This window comes from Polyodon spathula, chromosome 16 (genome assembly GCF_017654505.1).
Source record: "Polyodon spathula isolate WHYD16114869_AA chromosome 16, ASM1765450v1, whole genome shotgun sequence".
In the NCBI taxonomy this organism is placed as follows: Eukaryota; Metazoa; Chordata; class Actinopteri; order Acipenseriformes; family Polyodontidae; genus Polyodon; species Polyodon spathula.
In genome coordinates, this window is record NC_054549.1 from 35,833,211 (window position 1) to 35,851,381 (window position 18,171).

General features: G+C 39.2%; 2 protein-coding genes across 6 annotated transcripts; one reads left to right on the forward strand and one right to left on the reverse strand.

Moving 5' to 3' along the window:
• The first annotated feature begins 2,370 nt into the window (after positions 1-2,370).
• On the forward strand, positions 2,371-5,775 carry LOC121329086 (transmembrane protein 40-like). Of its 5 annotated transcripts, none has more exons than XM_041274408.1 (9): positions 2,371-2,638; positions 2,760-2,828; positions 3,486-3,563; positions 3,661-3,741; positions 4,329-4,382; positions 4,535-4,597; positions 5,031-5,105; positions 5,333-5,401; positions 5,571-5,661. In XM_041274408.1, the coding sequence occupies exons 2-9, from the start codon at positions 2,762-2,764 to the stop codon at positions 5,588-5,590; spliced, it is 507 nt and encodes a 168-aa protein (XP_041130342.1). In that variant the 5' UTR covers positions 2,371-2,638; positions 2,760-2,761; the 3' UTR covers positions 5,591-5,661. The 5 variants fall into 5 exon arrangements, with proteins under 5 accessions (XP_041130342.1, XP_041130341.1, XP_041130339.1 ...); XM_041274407.1 differs by having other exon boundaries at positions 5,568-5,658; XM_041274405.1 differs by lacking the exon at positions 5,571-5,661 and having other exon boundaries at positions 5,333-5,472.
• A 618-nt stretch (positions 5,776-6,393) lies between these two features.
• On the reverse strand, positions 6,394-17,872 carry LOC121329084 (transketolase-like). The gene is made up of 14 exons (XM_041274404.1): positions 17,507-17,872; positions 15,147-15,264; positions 14,463-14,576; positions 14,187-14,284; positions 12,212-12,403; positions 11,143-11,261; positions 10,549-10,745; positions 10,165-10,329; positions 9,693-9,849; positions 8,992-9,122; positions 8,333-8,416; positions 7,650-7,743; positions 7,007-7,129; positions 6,394-6,581 (listed from the first exon to the last, which is right to left on the reverse strand). Exons 1-14 carry the CDS (start codon positions 17,587-17,589, stop codon positions 6,394-6,396), a joined length of 1,863 nt encoding a protein of 620 aa, XP_041130338.1. The 5' UTR covers positions 17,590-17,872.
• Between the last annotated feature and the right edge of the window lie 299 nt (positions 17,873-18,171).

An 18,171-nucleotide genomic window follows, 5' to 3' on the forward strand; every position in this document is an offset into this window, starting at 1 on the left:
TGATTTTATACATTGCACGATTAAGCTTTCTAGTTCCTGCTAATTAATTATATATATATATATATATATATATATATATATATATATATATATATATATATATATATATATATCGAGAAGTTTGGATAGGTCTTCAAACCTCAATATAGGACATTTCTATCTGTGATGGGCCTAATGACCTTGCCTAGCGAACAAAAGATGAATTATAGATGATATGGTTGCTGAAGCTGGATTGACGTTACAAGTGTCAAGTTAGACCTGGGTATTACATAGACAGTAAGTGTCAGTAGTTCAGTATGGACCAAAAAATATGAGAAGTAAAATTACAAAATAAAATTGCTTTAATCTGGTACATCCCCATGGCCAACTGTAGCAATTGTGTTTTTTTTTTTGTTTTTTTTTGTTGACAATGTATGCCACACTGTGGCAACATGTAGTAACTGCAACTCCAAGGCCCTGAAAGAATGTTGATAGGAAAGACAGATCTATTAAAATCAACAGCACAGCACTGCACCATCGTCAACATGGCCACCAACCACATCCTGGACATGCCGACGGTGGGAGGTGTGATCGTGGGCAGCCGGCTTGGGGTGCCAGGAGCCTAGCACATCCAGGAGAATCTGAAGAGCTTTGAGGTCAACCTCTCTGCCAATGACATCAGCAAGATCGAAAGTGTTCTGAGCCGCTCCAAGGACCTAATGCAAGTAATTGGTGATTGCGGAGATGAGTACAGAAACTAGAGGATTAGAAATATATACCTTTGGGTAAAATATGTGACTTCGGGTCATATTCAGAAAAAAGGAACACTACTTTTTTTGTTTTTAACAAATGCTTTTATATATATATATATATATATATATATATATATATATATATATATATATATATATATATATATATATATATATATAACGACTTATGACACAAAACCCCAAAAATTAACTGTTTTTTTTTTTTGTTTTTTTTAAAGCATTCACTGCCGATTCCATGCATAGATCAGGTAGTGGGTGTAGTATGGGTGGTGGAGTGTGGTAATTAAAAGTAGATTTACTGCTGCCCCTTTCTTTCTGTCCTGTTTTGTATAATGAAGGGCACCCAAAAATAACTGTTTTCGTTGCAATGTACCCATTAACATAACACAAATAACACATCCAATCTGGGGGTGGTGAAAGGGTTCAATTTGGTATTGCATACCGCCCTATAATGCTTTGGAGAGAACAAACGTTGGCTTTAAAAAATGATACCACGCCCTGAAAAAAAAACAAGCCTCAGAGTATTTTGGAAAAAAAATGCGGAACAAAAGGTGTCTATACTTTAAAAACACACCTAAAACTAAACGTCAGAAAAACCAAATACTTTAAAAGTGGGTTGCTCTTAAGTATTGTACTGTACATTCTGAAGCAAATTATAGCTTCAAGGCAGGGCTCTCGCAGCAGAGAAACCCATGAGCATATATCTGCAAAACGAAGCCTCCCACAGTGGTGATCTCGCATGGAGCTCACCTAGGGTAGTGCCGAGTGCGCAACTGGTAATTTGCAATGCTTCATTCACAGGCAACACCCCTACCACGTCATCATAAACAAGGCGTGCGAGGGGGAAAACACTGAACATAGCGATTACCCTGTGAGAATTAATACACGGGTCACGGCCAAAGTAACACGAATCATAGGGTTAGGGTTAGATTATTGTTATGAAATAAATTTCGTTTTAGTACCTAAATTCATCACCCTTATCATTTGACAGGGCTGTTGATGACGTCTATTACGAGTTGTGCACAACCCTCTTTATTATTTCCTGCTGAAGCACTAGCATTGTCAGGAGAGGTGCATAAAGTGATGGAAATAAAACCACACAGAGCAGTCCTCTTTACTGATTCCTTGAGCTCACTGAAAAATTATGGAATTATGGCAAAAATCAACGAGAACACAATCCTAAGGGATGATTTTATTACGATATACAGCCAAAGATCAAGTTAGGGAGTGAACCTCTGGAAGGGAATTGAATAGGGTGGAAGAAACTACAATGAACAGATTGAGAATTAGGCATACAACATTGAGTTAGCAACGGTTTAGAATAGGGAAACATGTAGATGGATTATGTGGAGAATGTCAAAGGTTAGAAACTGTACAACACTCTACAGAATGTAATAAATCCAAACAACAAAGAGAGGTATTAATAAATCAGTTGAAGGCATTAGAGGTGAATAATTGATCAATGCACAGTATACTGAAGCAGGGTAAGGGAAAACAACGCTAAAGACAAACATGCTACAATACATACTGATGTAGATGTATGTAGTTTCTAGATGAAGATATTGTAATAAAAGGACATTAGAGGGCGCTCATTATCTGTTATTAGATGGGATGCACCAACTTCCTCTAATTAGAAGCGCTGCGAACGCAAAACTAGCCTGTGCAGGCTACGCTGTGGGAGCCTTCGTTCTGCAGCAATACCTCTCTGGAGAAACCCACTGATTGAAGTAAACTGTTTTTATTTAAGAAACATAAAGTGAAACTTTAGAAGAAGATTGAATCATCATGCAATTGATCTTTTGAACTAAGTATCATTTCGCACTGCTTCTTGCGCCACACTGAAACAACCCGGAAAAAACAGATTGTTTGCCAGAAAAAAAAAAAAGGTACGAGAAAGACGAGACAAAATGTATTTGCTTATATAATGAAGTTTTACATTTTCATTATAAGAGACACTAGTACGACAGGAGCAGCAAAGGTCAGCATTTTGTTTTAACTTGATTACAGATATGTTTGCGATGGGAAGTAACTCAGACATTCACCTACCAGAACCGGCCGTTTCAAAGAAGCAAGAAGGTACAGCGTTTTCCGCAAATTCGGTGTTAGCATTATTTTTTCTGAAGGCTACAAACGTCCACATAATACATACATGTATCACATGTATTTTCTTATATACAGCATCTATAAAATAAACCACATGCGCTGTGATTTACTGCAATCGCCTCAAATTATCAGACAGGCAATTTACTGACCAGTTGGTTTACTGAACATGGAAACTGCATTTCTGCTACAGTTGTCTTATGATTTCGCAATTCTTAAAACACGCGGTGAAAGGCAGGCCTCCACTGACTGCTGCTGTTACATGGTAGTGACACCGCACAGCCAGTGATTATTTCCAGCTGTCCCCGTTCCAAAAACGGTGCTAATTTCCCAATAAAAAGGGGGCATCGATTTAAAAAAAGAGTCCATTGTGCTAAAGCCACCCGCTGTACTAAAATGACAAAGATGTGTTACTATTGTGGGATACCAGCAAATTTGCTTAAAGTTTCCCGACAAACCTTATTATAGCAATTGATTGTGTCTGTACCACATTCTGACACTACCACTTTCTGGCCCTACTCCGGAACTAGATATATAGCTACAATGTTATAATTGATGCCACTTTAAATAAAGTGTTACTGAGTTTGAAAGGTGAGTGTAAGGATATTAGCAGAGTATTAATACCTATTTCAGATGGCGAATTGGAGGAGGATTTTTCTGAAGAGGACAGCAGGGATCCAGTGCCAGACGACATGAAAGCAGAGCTCCACGGTATTTCACTTCTCCATAATGCACATACACGTTATTAGAGTATACTTAACTGCCTGCATTGCAGGTATCAGCATGTGTTTTTTTGTCATTGCTGCAGATCATCAACTGTTAATGGCTGCAGTTAAACCTTTCCACAAACACCACAGGAAGGAAGACGATCAGCTAGCTGAAGCAGAGGGTAAGAAAGCGTGTGTTAAGTGTCATGCGAATGGTGGAGTGGTATTGGACCCAGTCTGATTAATGCTAGGGTGTGTATAAAGTTCTATTAAATTAAGGGTACAGATTGTCTAGTGCATATTATTGAATCTTAATCATTACTTAACTACTGTACAGTTTGCTGTCTTTTTTTTTGTTCCTGTATTTCCAGACACAGCAGATAAATTATATATGCAGTGGAAAGGAAGTAACTGGTTGTTTTTAAGGTATTGGTAATAGAAAATGCTAAAACGATATATCAAATCACACATGCTATGAAAACGCAGTCTAAAGAATTGTGCAATGTGACCCACACATTAGGAATCAGGTGTCTTGCTTCCCCTCCCAAAATGTTATTGATTTTTTTTCTTATCCATATTTTCCTGTGTTATCACTTATTTTAATAATAATATGTATGTGTTCTATCGTTCTATCGTGTATCTTTTGTCGTATTATGTATGTTATGATCTTTAGGCATTTGTGAGTTTTAATATTTACACTGTAGAAAAAGCACCAAAAAACCCATACGGTATTCCAAACTAAATATTTGCGTTTTATTTTAAATATCAGATAATGACGAAGAGACTCAATTTGAAAGAAAACACCAAATAATTAGGAAAAATGGTGAGTAGAAGGGGGCTTGTATTTGAATGTTATTTTTTGTTTGTACAATTACTTACTGATTTTGTCATAGTTGCAACTTTTTTCATAACAATAAATGGTAATAATTGTAACGCTACTGGAGCTAAAAACCAATCGCATTCTTTGTGTTTCAGACATGTTCTTCCATTTTCTCATTCTCTGCTTTGCTCTGGGATCAGCTTTGGTCGCACACAATGGTAAGGATTTTTTATTTTTTTTTCAATTTCGTTTCCAGCATCACTTGACATTGGATTTTTTTAATATGAATGATGGCAGTGTACGTTAGGATCAGATAATGTATACAATTAAAATAGCATGCTATTAACATAGCCTACCAATGCTTCATCTGCAAATGCAAAATGAGTGATATGGGTATGCTGACCACCATAACCTACATGTGACTTTTGTTAAAGGTTCTAACCATGCTTATCACTGTTATCCAGTTCTTTGAAACATGCTCTGTATCCCTCTCAAGTGCTGAACATGTCCAAACTGTTTCTGATCAGAGTGAAACTGTGTGCCATATGGACTCGTGGACATGTATCTTGTATCTCTGTTGCTGGGGATGCTATGGTAACTCTCCGTATCATTTCTGCAATAGCTTTTAATAATTTGTTCCTTTGTTTTCAGACATTTTTGTAGCAGCTGGTCTTGGTTTGCTTTCATTTTCTTTAATAGAAATTGTTGGATTGTACTTTAATTTAGGTAAGTACATTAAGATCCCTGGTAAAAAATAGAAATTCTGAATGTAAACAAGCCAGTATTTTTAAACAAGTCAACGTGCTAGTGGTTATTAATGAAAGTGTTTTGTACTTCCTATGTATTACTCAGATAACCTGCCAAGACCAATGTGTCGTTCATTTCAAACAGGCAGTTTTCTTAATTTCTTTTAATGCAGTTTTTGACACTCGTCAATGGTTGTCTTCTTTCAGTCGGTCGAATTCGAATTGTCTTTGAGTATTTCCTTCCACTGTTTGAAAGACTCAGAATGCCTGTGCCGGGTAAGAGATCAGCTGTCTTCATCATAGTTTATAGTTTCACTAGACTCTTCAGTGGTGAAATGAGTTTCTAACACACTGCACTACAGCATACTGATCAATTACATTTTTGCACATACTGTAGAGGGATAGAACTGTTTCTAATCTCTTTGTTTTTTTCCCCCCAAAGTAGCTTTGGCTAAGGAGGATTAAGAATCACCTGCCGACAGCTCAACACCTTAAAAATGTGGATGCTTGTTTAGCAGAAGGGACTATCAGCAGTGGGGGTTTCACTGTGTAATGAACTTGCTGTGTTTTTTGTTTGTTTCCCTGTTTTAGTTTTATACTGTGGGTGCTGCTCTTATTTCACAGTCAGATAATTCAGGGTTAGGCTACTCCAAATACATTGTGTACTTACTGTATAAGGGTTAGTCACAATTACTGACTTTTACTTTTGGGTAATTCTATCATGGTGTATTTAGTCTACAGATTTAAGGGTAATTGCATGTATACTTAGAAATAATTTGTCATCATTAAATAAGAAATATATAAAATACAGAATATGCAAATAATATATAGGTGTCAGGTTTTAATCCTTTAAATGCAGGACAATACTGTATTAAGAGTGTGGTAACATATGAATTGTAGATTCAGAAGTGGTGCTAATGACATTGTAATTGTATTCTCAGTGGAGTGTTGTGCAATTTCAGCGAGATAAGTAATACGTTTACAAGTTACAGGTACCGTCTCCTGACTATAAAGGCTCAAAATAAGCCCATCAGAAAAGCCCTAGGAAATATTGCATTTGGCAGATCACATTATTGGCACACCCATACCATGCAAAATGCTCCAGTGTGATTAAACACGTTTTCAGCCGGTGTCCATACACTTTGACTGTCTGGCTCTGAGTTCAAACTGCATGTGATAAACAGAACAAAAACAATCAACAAAAGAAGAGCTAGGGGGAAGGTTTCAGTTGCAGTTTATTATTAGAAACCGTGTGTGTGGTGCTTGAACTACTTTCCATTGGCCGAGCTGCTTATTGCTTTCTTGACAGCCTCCACTATGGCCTCCTTGTCAATGCCAAACATCCGGAGCAGCTCAGCTGGTTTCCCACTCCGCGGGACGTGGGACACGGCCAGGCGATGGACCACGATGCCAGGCTCACTGGCTACGGCAGAAGCCACTGCCTCTCCAATGCCACCTGCAGAAATAGCAGATGAATCCACTGTTACCACGATCATAGGTCACACTACTGGGAGAGACGGAGCTCTACTCTCTAAGAGTGTCCTTCACACTAGCCCAGTTTCTAGATCGTTTTTATTTTAGCCGTGAATTGAAATGCATTTTCATTTCACAGTAAATCTTACAATATTTAACTAAATCAAAAAGAACAAAACAGAAAGTGAGTTTTAACTCCTTTGTAACTTGTTAGACATTAACAAATGATAGTAACATTTCTAAAGGGTCACTACCACTTAGCTACTCCTGTTTCTCAACAGACCTAAGACACGTGCTATGGTGACTACATTTTCTTCAGGAAGCTTAGAGATAGTGGAATGTTTAAAGAGGATTTTAAGGTTTTGGAAAACAATATTAATATCTGTCATGAGTTCTTGCTTTTCTTACCTTCATAGTAATGGTCTTCCACTGTAACAATATGTCCCTTAGTTACCTTGGCGCTGTCAATGATCAATTTCGCATCCAGAGGTTTAATGGTAAATGGATCTATCACTCGGATATTGATTCTGTCTGTGTGAAAGAATATTATATATTAAATATTATATTGAAATGTTAGTCTGCTTTAGCACTGTAACAGATGTCTGTGTGTGATTTGAATCCACTGACAGAAGATTTATTTTCCCTTCTGGGTTTTAACTTCTTGAGAACAATGCCAAATGGACAGCTATTATAAGCTTTACTACACTAAATGTGCAGAGCGTAAAATACTATTTCAGTGGTTATGCAATTGTACCATTTTAGGGCTGCTTGTTCATGAACAACACTAAATAAATGAAATGCATGCTGTATGGTATTCTTCCATGTTCCAAGCTTAAGTTTTCACTTTGCAAACCTACACTCTAATTTACTATAATCATTTTTTTAAGGGTAAAGAATACAGAGAAATATTTAGCTATAGGCTTTGTATTACACACCAGGCTCTGCTTTATTTTTGTTGGAAAGGGATTTCACAGAACACAGAGCATTACAGTACTGATACATTCACTGCAGTCATGGTAATGCTTCACTGAAACAGCTGTGCATGCTTTACCTTTCTTGAGGTGCTCAGCAGCTGCCAGGGCCTCATGCAGAGTAATGCCAGCTCCAATGACAGTAACATGGTCATCCTTGCTCTGATGCACTACCTGGTGGCATAAGAAATGCATTGCAACTCTGAGAATGCACTTCAAGCTGCTCTCTGCAGCTTACAGGCAAGCCTGCAGGTGCCAGTCTACAGGGGTTGCTGGTATGCAGGGAGCCGAGGACACCCTAGCTAATCTAAGCCCCCGCACCCTGGACGACGCCTCGTAGGAACTCCTGTCCACAATCGGCAATGGAATCGCCTGGACTTGAACCAGTGACCTCCAGGCATAGGGTGCATCCTGCACTCCATGCTGAGCGCCAGGCATAAGGCGCATCCTGCACTCCACGCTAAGCGCCTTTACCGGATGCGCCACTAGGGAGCCCCTAATAGGCAAAATCTTTTTTGTCAAACCGTTTTTTGCTTTATGTATTCTCACTGGAAAATCTGGTCTTGTTTTAGTAAGTAACAATTAGCAGACAACTCGTAAACTACCAGTATTTTGCCTGAGAATACTGATAGCTACTTTCCAAAAATATATTTAACGATACATGATGTTTACAGATGTAGGGGGAATTAAAATTCTGCTGAACATCAAGTACACAAGGTGTCATGATTCAGTTTTATGGGTGATTTCATATTTTCTTATATACCTTGGCTTGTCCGACTTGAAAGTCTTCGTTGTTGTTATAAATGACAGTGTTCTCAGGACGGCTGGTCCTGATAAAGCAGACACCCTGCAAAAAACACAAGAACACTGAACAATCTACAAGAGTGCTGGTTTACAAACAGGCAAATTCAAACTACAACAAACTATAGGAGTGTGACACTTCTTCATCCATCAACAACAGTGCTTGAAACTGTAAGGAACTGTCCGAGCACACTGTGTTTAGACTCATTGGAGACACAGTGATTGGAAGGGAATTCAATCTTCCAGCAGCCTTAGCAAACAACACGCAATTCTCCAGCAACCAGACAATGATGGAGGCAAAGCATGGGGTCAAGCAGAAAAGTTCCTCATAGGGTTGTTGATCTTTAAATATTTACCGTCACAATAAATATTACTTTCGTGAAATGTAGTTCTTTCGTAACTGGAATTTGAGACAAGAGAAGTCACTTCATATAATGTAAGACTTACCAAATGAATGCATCAGCTTTTAAACCATACAAATCATACAAGCACAGTACATATCCTTCCAGACGTTTCTGCACAAAATACTTGTATTCATAATGAACAAGCACGCATATATAGATAGACCTGTATCCCCTGCTGTCCTGATATTTAACTGAAACTGATTCCAGAGGTTTATACCTTTGTATTAGCAGCCAGTTCCACTGCCTTCTCAGTAGACACTCCGTCGCTGGGGTAAAAGACAGTTGCCGTGGGAATAGCTCTGAACATGGCCAGGTCTTCCAGAGCCATCTGGGAGGGCCCGTCCTCACCTGAAAGGGCGAGTCCAGACTTGTGAATGACATTCCTGCCAAGATCTCTAACAAGGAATCTAAAAGACAGGTAGGCACGGGTAATATGGCATGCAGTGTACCTGTTTAAGGAAAAGGAAACCTGGTCTCCCCATAAGAACCTCGATGAAAGACAGAGGAAATAAGAGGAAAGAAGAATGCCAATAAGACGAGCAGAATAAACCAAAAAATATACAGACGGAAAAGTCTGAACAAAATAAAAGAGTAAATAATTAGGCGAAACAAAGGCTTACAGGCAAAACTTAAAAAACACATTCAAGGGTTTAACAGCTAATAAATTCTTGAAATACACAAGGCAGCAGTAACAAATAACACATTTGATTATGATTTTTTTTTTCTACACATTAATATGTTTTATTTCAATAATATCTCGATTCTTTATCTTTTTAGCCAATTGTTATCTGCTACAACGTATTTCCTTATAATTTTGTGAATGAAAGACAATTTAACAACTGTACATTATCATGCATCCTGTAGATATTTTGTGCTGCTCCTCGTCTTTAGCTAAGGCAGCAGCAGTGTGATACTGACCAATGGAGACTCCACAGTGGGATCCCACCAGGTTGATGTTGCTCTCAGAGATAGCTGCCATGCGGATCTGGTCATAAGCACGACTGAAGAAGGCTGCGAAACTGCTAACGAAGGCCACAGTCCGGTCCCGAGTGGCACAGCCAACAGCAACGCTCACCTATGGAAAGAGAGAGGGGGCCATTCGTTAACTGTAACCTTGTCTCTTGCTCATACGATTAATCCCCCTTCTGTAGTCAGAACTACAAATGGTGTCAAATCCTGGATGGAACCTCCATGATTGTCTGCTATGTGTTTATCCGGGATGCAAAGAGTTAAAATATTCTTTTCATTTTAATGTGTAACAGATAGAGCATTTTCCTGGGATTCCCATTTTTTTAATGTTTCTTAACCTCTATTTCTGTAAAGTTGTACTTACAGTATAAATACCCCTAATGGAAACGAAATGAAAAAAAAAAAAAAAAAAAAAACATACCATGTTCTGCTCAGCAATGTAGCATTCGATAAAGCGGTCAGGGAACTCATTCTTGAACATCTCAGAGAAGGTGGAATTTTTGGTATCTCCATCTAAAGCAATCACTCGATTACTGGCACGACCTAACTTTACCAAAGCAAAACCGTAAGCCTTACGCGTAGCAATCTGATGAGAAAAAACAAAAAGAAGAAAATGTTTACGAACTGTAAAACTGAACAAACATTTGGGGCTTGCAAGATGCTATGCAGTATGAAAGGTAGCATTGTTTTGCTTGCACATCCTGTAATAGTTTAAAACACATTTTAACAAGCTTTTTCAGGGTCTTCAGAACAATACTGTTTCAGAACAATTACTGTTTGCTGCAGGCTTTGTGCTGCGTAGTACCTTCTCTCCAGTCTTGTAGCTCGGAGGACTGGCCATCCTGATGCTCCGGATGTTGATGTCTAGCGCGTCGTCAACGGGCAGCGAGGGGTACAGCTGCTTGTTCTTGCTCAGTATCTGGCTGTGGAGCTCCTTCAGCACTGGCTCAGCCAGCTCCTTGGTGAGAGGCTTCCCATGCCAGCCCAGCTTATCCTCAGTCACTGGAACACAGGTTAAAAAACAGGTGACACACCTGCTGGCTCACACAGAACAGCAGCAGTAAGTCATGCTTCTGAAGGCACTAATTACTGGTGTGCAAATACACCGTGCACATATGCACCTTCAGTGCAAAAGAGTGGTTCACTTCAAAAGGACTCTGTTCTTTTTTCTGGTTCACTTCAACATGTTTCTGAACTGACTGTGCTTTCACATTGCACTGAAAACAAACCAATCAAACTATGTCTTTTTGTCCAAACAGACTGAGACCACCTCTTGAGAAGGACTAGAACCAAGTGTAAATACACCCCTATATCTATCGGGTGTCTAAATTTAAAACAATGAAATAGAAATGCAAACACTTTGTGGCCTGAATCTGTCAGTTCCTTGAATCGAATGTACCTGCAATTCCTTTCCCCTTGAAAGTCTTTGCAATAATGGCAGTTGGTTGCTGCCTGGCCTGGCAGAAGGCTTTGCAGAGCTCCTCCACGCTGTGTCCATCCAGGACAATGGTGTTCCAGCTGGAAAGAGATGGCAGGATCTTTAATACATACAATGGTGCTTTCTTGGGAGCTGAATAACATAGTGTGAAGTTAACATTTACAAAACCTATCTGAATATTTTTGAATATTTTTTGATATAGCAGGCTTTATAGGTGTCTTTACGTCATGTTAATCTTGACTAATTAAGCCAACAATTGGTTCAATGAAGTAACTGAAGCCCTTGTGGCTCTCCAGGACCAGGGTGGGAGACCCCTGCAGTACAGGATACTGCAACATCTTTATAATGGTTCTGAACTTGTCCCTGATCATTATATAAGCTGCACCTGGAGGGATTACCTTCTAAAGCAATTGTGATATCCTGTAAATAAATATATATATATATATATATATATATATATATATATATTATATATATATACACACACACAAACATAATAACTGCCATTCAATTTACTTTATTGAAGCACCCATTGGAAATGCAAGCAGCTCAAGAGTGAGATGCAGGTCCAGACATGCAGATCTATTCTCAATGGAATACTCCTGAGCTGAGCTGGCATAGCACATGTTAATAAATCTTAAGCATTGGAAATTCATCTTGAATCCTAATCCAATTGTATAGAGCTGGATGGAGAAACTGTCCCAGGTGTGGAACAATGCTATTATTGGATGGGGTTTCGCGATAATTGCTTGGTGCTTTGAAATCCGGTTTGTTTTTGAAATGTATCAGGTTCTAAATTAAAAAGGATGTAGATAAGATATAAAATGTACACAATAGCACAGCTGACCAAACACTCGTCTGGCTAAGTGACACGTACTGGACACTAACCTCCAGCTAATGGAACAGGTATTGGGAACGCAATGCATGCAAGAGGGGTAATAGTTACAGGGGCATTGATAGACAATTCCCTCAAAGTCATACCTGCACACACACACACACACACACACACACACACACACACACAGCCCACCCAAAGGCTTTGCAGCGTTCCTGGTGCTTCTCCACATGGTGCTGCAGGGGGGCTGGGTCACTCTGTCCCAGGCGGTTGATGTCCAGGATTGCCACCAGGTTGTCCAGCTGGTAATAGGAAGCAAACGCCATGGCCTCCCAGACTGACCCCTCGGACAGCTCTCCGTCTCCCAGCAGGCAGTAGACACGGTAGCTGGGAAAGCGAGAAGCAGAAAAGAAGTGTTTGCTGTGTTCTGGATAAGAGATATGGGAGCTCTTCAATTCTGGTTGTTTGAGGCACTGTTTATTTCAGTACTGTATTACAGCTGAACCCTACGAAGCGCCACACAATACTTGTACAACCTGCTTGTGCATATCTCACTTATTCTGCATCTACTTCTACATATAAACAGCCTGCTAGTGTTCCCTGCTGATCACACAGCTGACTGCTCATCATACTGGAGAGTCCCAAGTGTACTCCTAAAAGGATTCTGTCTCAGTCAAGTTCAGAAAACACTGCTGACAGCAACTCTGCAGGACTCACAAATAGGGTCTTAAATCCAAGAGATCACGCCACGTCAAAGATAATAGAGACCGACAGCTTTCCAGTCAAACAGACCCGTTTTCATTAAAGCGAGAAGATTGGCCAAGACAACATGCATTACTGCACGCATGCCAGCTCTGTGGAAAAGAAAAGAATTCCACAGCCAGTTCTGTGGCACCTGGGCTCAGGGCCTTGCACCTTCACTTCCAATTAATCACCACTACAGCCGCATACCCACATAAAAGCTATCTGTCAACACAATGCTGTCCAGTATAAAAGAAGAGCCTGCCAAATAAAACCATAACTGTATTTAATATGTGCAATTCACCTGTGTTACACCACTGCAACAGACATTCCCTAGTTCTGTTAAAAAACAAAATAGCATAGTCACAATGTCACAATTCCGTTAAAGGAAGGGCAAGCTAAGTATGTCGAAACATGGTAATTCACTAGACAAACATAGCATGAGGAACTGACCAAACCACTGTGCAAATGTACCACAGTCAACCTTAATTAGGATTTGGGTAGGATACAGTGTAAACTCCATATAAACAACGGGCTAATTCGTAGAGCAAGAACATTTTCAAGTCAATATGACTCAATTGTTTTACTTGGTTTGCTTTTCATTCAAGGATGGCGTGGCTTCACAGGAACAACAGCAAGGTGCTGCTTTATTTTACAGTAAGACTTCTTGAACAGGGACAGCTACTGGCAAGAGTTTTAGAACTCAAGTCACCATGAGGGTTTCCCTTCTTGCTAAATAAAGCTTTACTAAAGGGGACACGTGGTCCTATCTGACATCTAATTTCCGGCAGGTCTCTATTTCAGTAAAACAATCCAGCTTCAGCCCTGCATAGTAAGTATTACTGCCTGCACAGACTAATCTGTCCAACGGGGTTGGTGAAATCCAATTCATCTGACAACAGGCACTGGATCGCTGTGGGCTTAATTAACTGCAGCTAAAGGCGAAGTCAAACAGCAATGCTGAATGGAAGCAGTGGTGTGAATCACAGGAAGCAAGGTACATCTCAATGCCTTGTCATCTATAATTTAGAGATAACTGTACTGCCACATGCATCTACCTTTTCAAATGTGCTTTAGATTTCTGTATGTAGAATACAAGGGCCGCCCTTTTCAAAGCCCCTTTTATTGCCGTAGTTCTCCGCCAATTCCGGCCCAAAGGCAAATCAGATGTACATTATTTGAGACAGTAACTCACATCTGGTTAAGACCCCCTCGCCAGTATTGACCAAAATCAAATGTATTGCCCCACCCCCCAGTGTAATGATGGCTGCGGGCTAGCCCTGTATATGTTTAGTAATTAATGTCAATTTATGTTCCCTCTAAAGCTAATTGTCACATGTCAAACCCTATTGATGTTACTGAATCCCACCATTTGTGAAACGCTGAAAAAATGGGTTAGCTTGGTTGAAGAAATGGTACTTCATCTCACCTTGCTTTATCGAAATATTTGCCTGTATAGGCCATTCCACAGGCAGCACCAAGTCCCTGGCCCAAGGATCCTGTGGCAACATCAACGAACTCCTGCCTCTGAAATTAAAAGGCATATCCGCTTAGTGACTGCTGACCAGCCTTCAGGGTTGACCAATAAATCAGAAAAGTGACCAGCTGATACACAGAAAGTTAATTCAGTTAATCATTCACATTCATACCATTTCAGAAATAGCAGGCTGCTGCATGTTAACATGGGTTTGAACCATTCACTCACTGGGACAGGGTGTCCTTCCAGGATAGAGCTGATCTTCCTCAGGTCCAGCAGATCTGCCTCCTTCAGGTAGCCTGCCTCAGCCCAGGCAGCGTACAGGACTGGAGCTGCATGACCCTGCCATTCAAACACCGGAGGAGAAATCAGTATCGGGCAGGTAATGCCATGTTTATTAATATGCTTTACCACACCTCACTAATCGTTACAATGCTTACCTAAGCTTTACCATGCTTACACTGTGCTTCGTTACACTGTGCTTCTACTATGAGAAACTTTTATAAGAGTAAGACTGAGAACTTCTACACTTTGCATTAACAGTTCACAAGATCACTTCACTATGCAGAACGGCTTGCACTCTTTCATATAAACTTATATAATAACTACCATGATCACAGCATTGAACGCCAGGCACTTAGGACTCAAAGCAATCAATGTCTTTGGTGGCAGGTAAGTTGCTTTACACAGTAATTCCAATAATGGAGAATCATTATCAAAACAGATAAATTAGGCTGTCACGTGTTACTAATCAGAGGCAGGTTCTTGCAAGCAGCTGTAACAGTGGCTACCACTTTCGCCCGATAACCTTAAGTAAGGTACATACTATAGTAGATAAGGGCAGCTGAGGATGACACAAGAGTGTCCAGGCGGAGGTGGACTTGAAATGTCAGCTTTTGCTCCAGTCCTTACCTTGGACAGCACAAAGCGGTCATTACTGGGGTTGCGGGGGTCCTGGGCTTTGTACTTCATCGCGTGGAAGAAGAGTACTGACATGATCTCTGCCACGCTGCAGCATGATGTCGGGTGGCTGCAATTCAAAAACAGAGAGCTGGGTAACTCTCTTCATCATGAGCCAGTCCTGTCAAGAGCAACACAAACCCCGCACAACGATGGACTTTTCATTTACTAACGGAGAGAGAAGCCATTTCAAATTCTCTTGGGAGGTGGCAACTAGCAGCTACTATGGTGAGAACTCTGCAACTGTGTAGGTATCGTTTATTTTATTTACTCACCCAGATTGAAATAAAAATGATGTAACCAAAATATAAAACAAAATGATAGAATCATACTATATTACGATATATCTACTGTACATAGAAGCACATTATTAATAAATATGACAAAGCTGGCTGCATTAATACAGTACTGAAGAAGAGGTCTGAAATGACACACACTACCTTCACATATATACAGCACGTGGTTATTTTTTTATTTGTGCAGCTAAGCATGAAAGGACACACACACATTTCCTTTAACAACATCTTCATGCACATGATTTTTTTTTTTTCTGTTAAGAAGAGCAAAGAACTCTGAAATTAGTAAAATGTGCATTTATGAGCATGCTAATGATTACCCTCAAAACATGGCATGCTTGTTTAATGTTTTATCACCCTGGTGCTGTTTCAAAGTCGATACTTAACCGTCCATCGGGGACTTGTGGAATCTCTTGGAAATACATTTTTCTATTTCTTTTATAAACCTGTAACATGAATCATTTTGGAACACATCAAGAAAGAGTCAATTGAGAGCATAATTTGTTCCAGCGGATTATAATAAACTTTTCATCTTTATTTCAGTTTGCGCAGTTCAAGCGCTTGGACTTGCAAACATTTCAGCAGCAGCCTCACCGTGAGAAACCTTGTAGGGAACTTTGCAATCTATAATAACCAAAACATTTACTTCTTGCGTCAGTAGGTTTGCACTGTTTAAAAACAGCTTATCATCAGGTGGGAAATTTTTCAACATGAAAAAAAAAAACATTTGGAGCTTATGTTTAAATACAATTGACCGGAAACAAAACAGTTTTGGTTTGAATTCAGTGGCTTGTTATTCCTTGAGCCAACTTAGAGGGGCGCTGTTGTTCCCTGTCTGGCTCCGCAACAGTCAGCCAGTACCCGGATTCCAACTGGAGATTTCTATTTCTGATTGAAAGAACACACAAAGGTTGATGTGTTCGTCATAGTTTTTCAGTTTATTTTACTGTGTATTGAATTACATTAGTTACACTCGTAACCTGGTCGAAAAACATGAAAATAAAGAAACCAGATCCGCCAGCCTGTTATAATGAACTTAATTCAACCAATTAAATTTAATATGGAATATACACTTTCCTGAAAAAAAAAAAACCAAAAAAAAAAAAAAACCATAATAATAATAATAATAATAATAATAATAATAATAATAATGCATTGCGTTTGTGGTATTAGCTGTGACTTTTGACATTTCTAACCGTCAATATTTCTGAGAACTTCCTTTTAGAATTAACTATCATCATTCCAGAAAATGAACCAACTTATCAAGTGTTATAACACGAGGAAGTCATTTCAAAATCAGTTTATTGCCAAAGACATTTCAAAATTGCACAATGCAAGATGAATAGCAAATATATCGAAATATCATCAGCCGCGCATGTACATTTTCTTAACAAGGCAACCGCGAAAGCTAATAGGCTGATATGGTACAACGTGTAGACTAGTTACATCTCTTACAGTACATAACCTGCATTTTTATCATTTCCCTCCAAAGAAAATACTTGCACGTGACTTAGTTACAAAGTGCACAATGAAAGCAATCTATAAAGCGGCAGGGAACGAGATGCATTTCTTATGCTGGTATTATGCGCATACAATAGGCCTATCGCACTTAAAACAATCTATTTACTTTAATTTATGATCAAGTATTACCCCCTTGCTACGATACATCCTAAAAAACGTAAACTACTGGGTCTGATTTGTAATGTAAATACAAATACAGGAGTTATCAAATGGGGTCATTCGTAATAAAAATACTAAATAAATAGAATAATCATACAATTTTTTTTTTTTTAAAAACCATGCACATTTGTTATTACTTTATTTAACTGCATTGTCAATTATCAACATGAGGCATTATTCTAATATGTGTTGAACAAACAGTAAACAATGTTGCACCGCTGCAGCTAAATAAAATTGACTGAGTGAGAAAATAGTGTGCAACTAAAATAATAATAATAATAATAACAATAACCGAAAAACTGTACATATGCTGTACTTATTGATCCTTATCCTTACCCGGAGCCAGCAGCTGTAGTCGCCCTGATAGAGTTGATCCTAAGCCGGTTGGCAATATTCCTCAGCTCCTGAAAGTCCTCCATGGAGAACACCTGTCAGAATTGCACACAAACTTCAACCGGGTGCTTACTATGGTCTTCAGATTGCAACTCGGGCGTGCGTGTGTGCGCGTACTGTCTGCCAGAACGAACTAACAGACTCTGAAGAAGGCAGAGAACCAGAACACAAGAGCATAAGGTACTGAATTGTATTCTATATTAAGCAAACAGGAGCAGTAATGAACATTGAAATGCATAAGCAACAAAGGGTGCAATGTTTAGCTAGCCACACACAATGGCTCGTGTTTACTTGAAAGGGGTTAGGGATTGTTAGTAGCACCACCCATTCTACTGTACACCAATACAATACATTCACAGAAAAAATTTATTGTTCTCTAGTAGTCTGTTTGAGAATTCTTAAGGTATGGTGAATGCATCCACCGCCACCTAGTGGTTAAATATTTAACAGCAAGGTATCTTATTTGATGCCATGCAGTGTACTTTTTCATTAGAATATGCAATGTTCAACCATATTATACATATTCAAATAAAAACTGTTTGTTACTGTGTAATGTATATATTATTTGTGTAAGTCACTCAAGACATTGCATTTACATTTTTCCACCA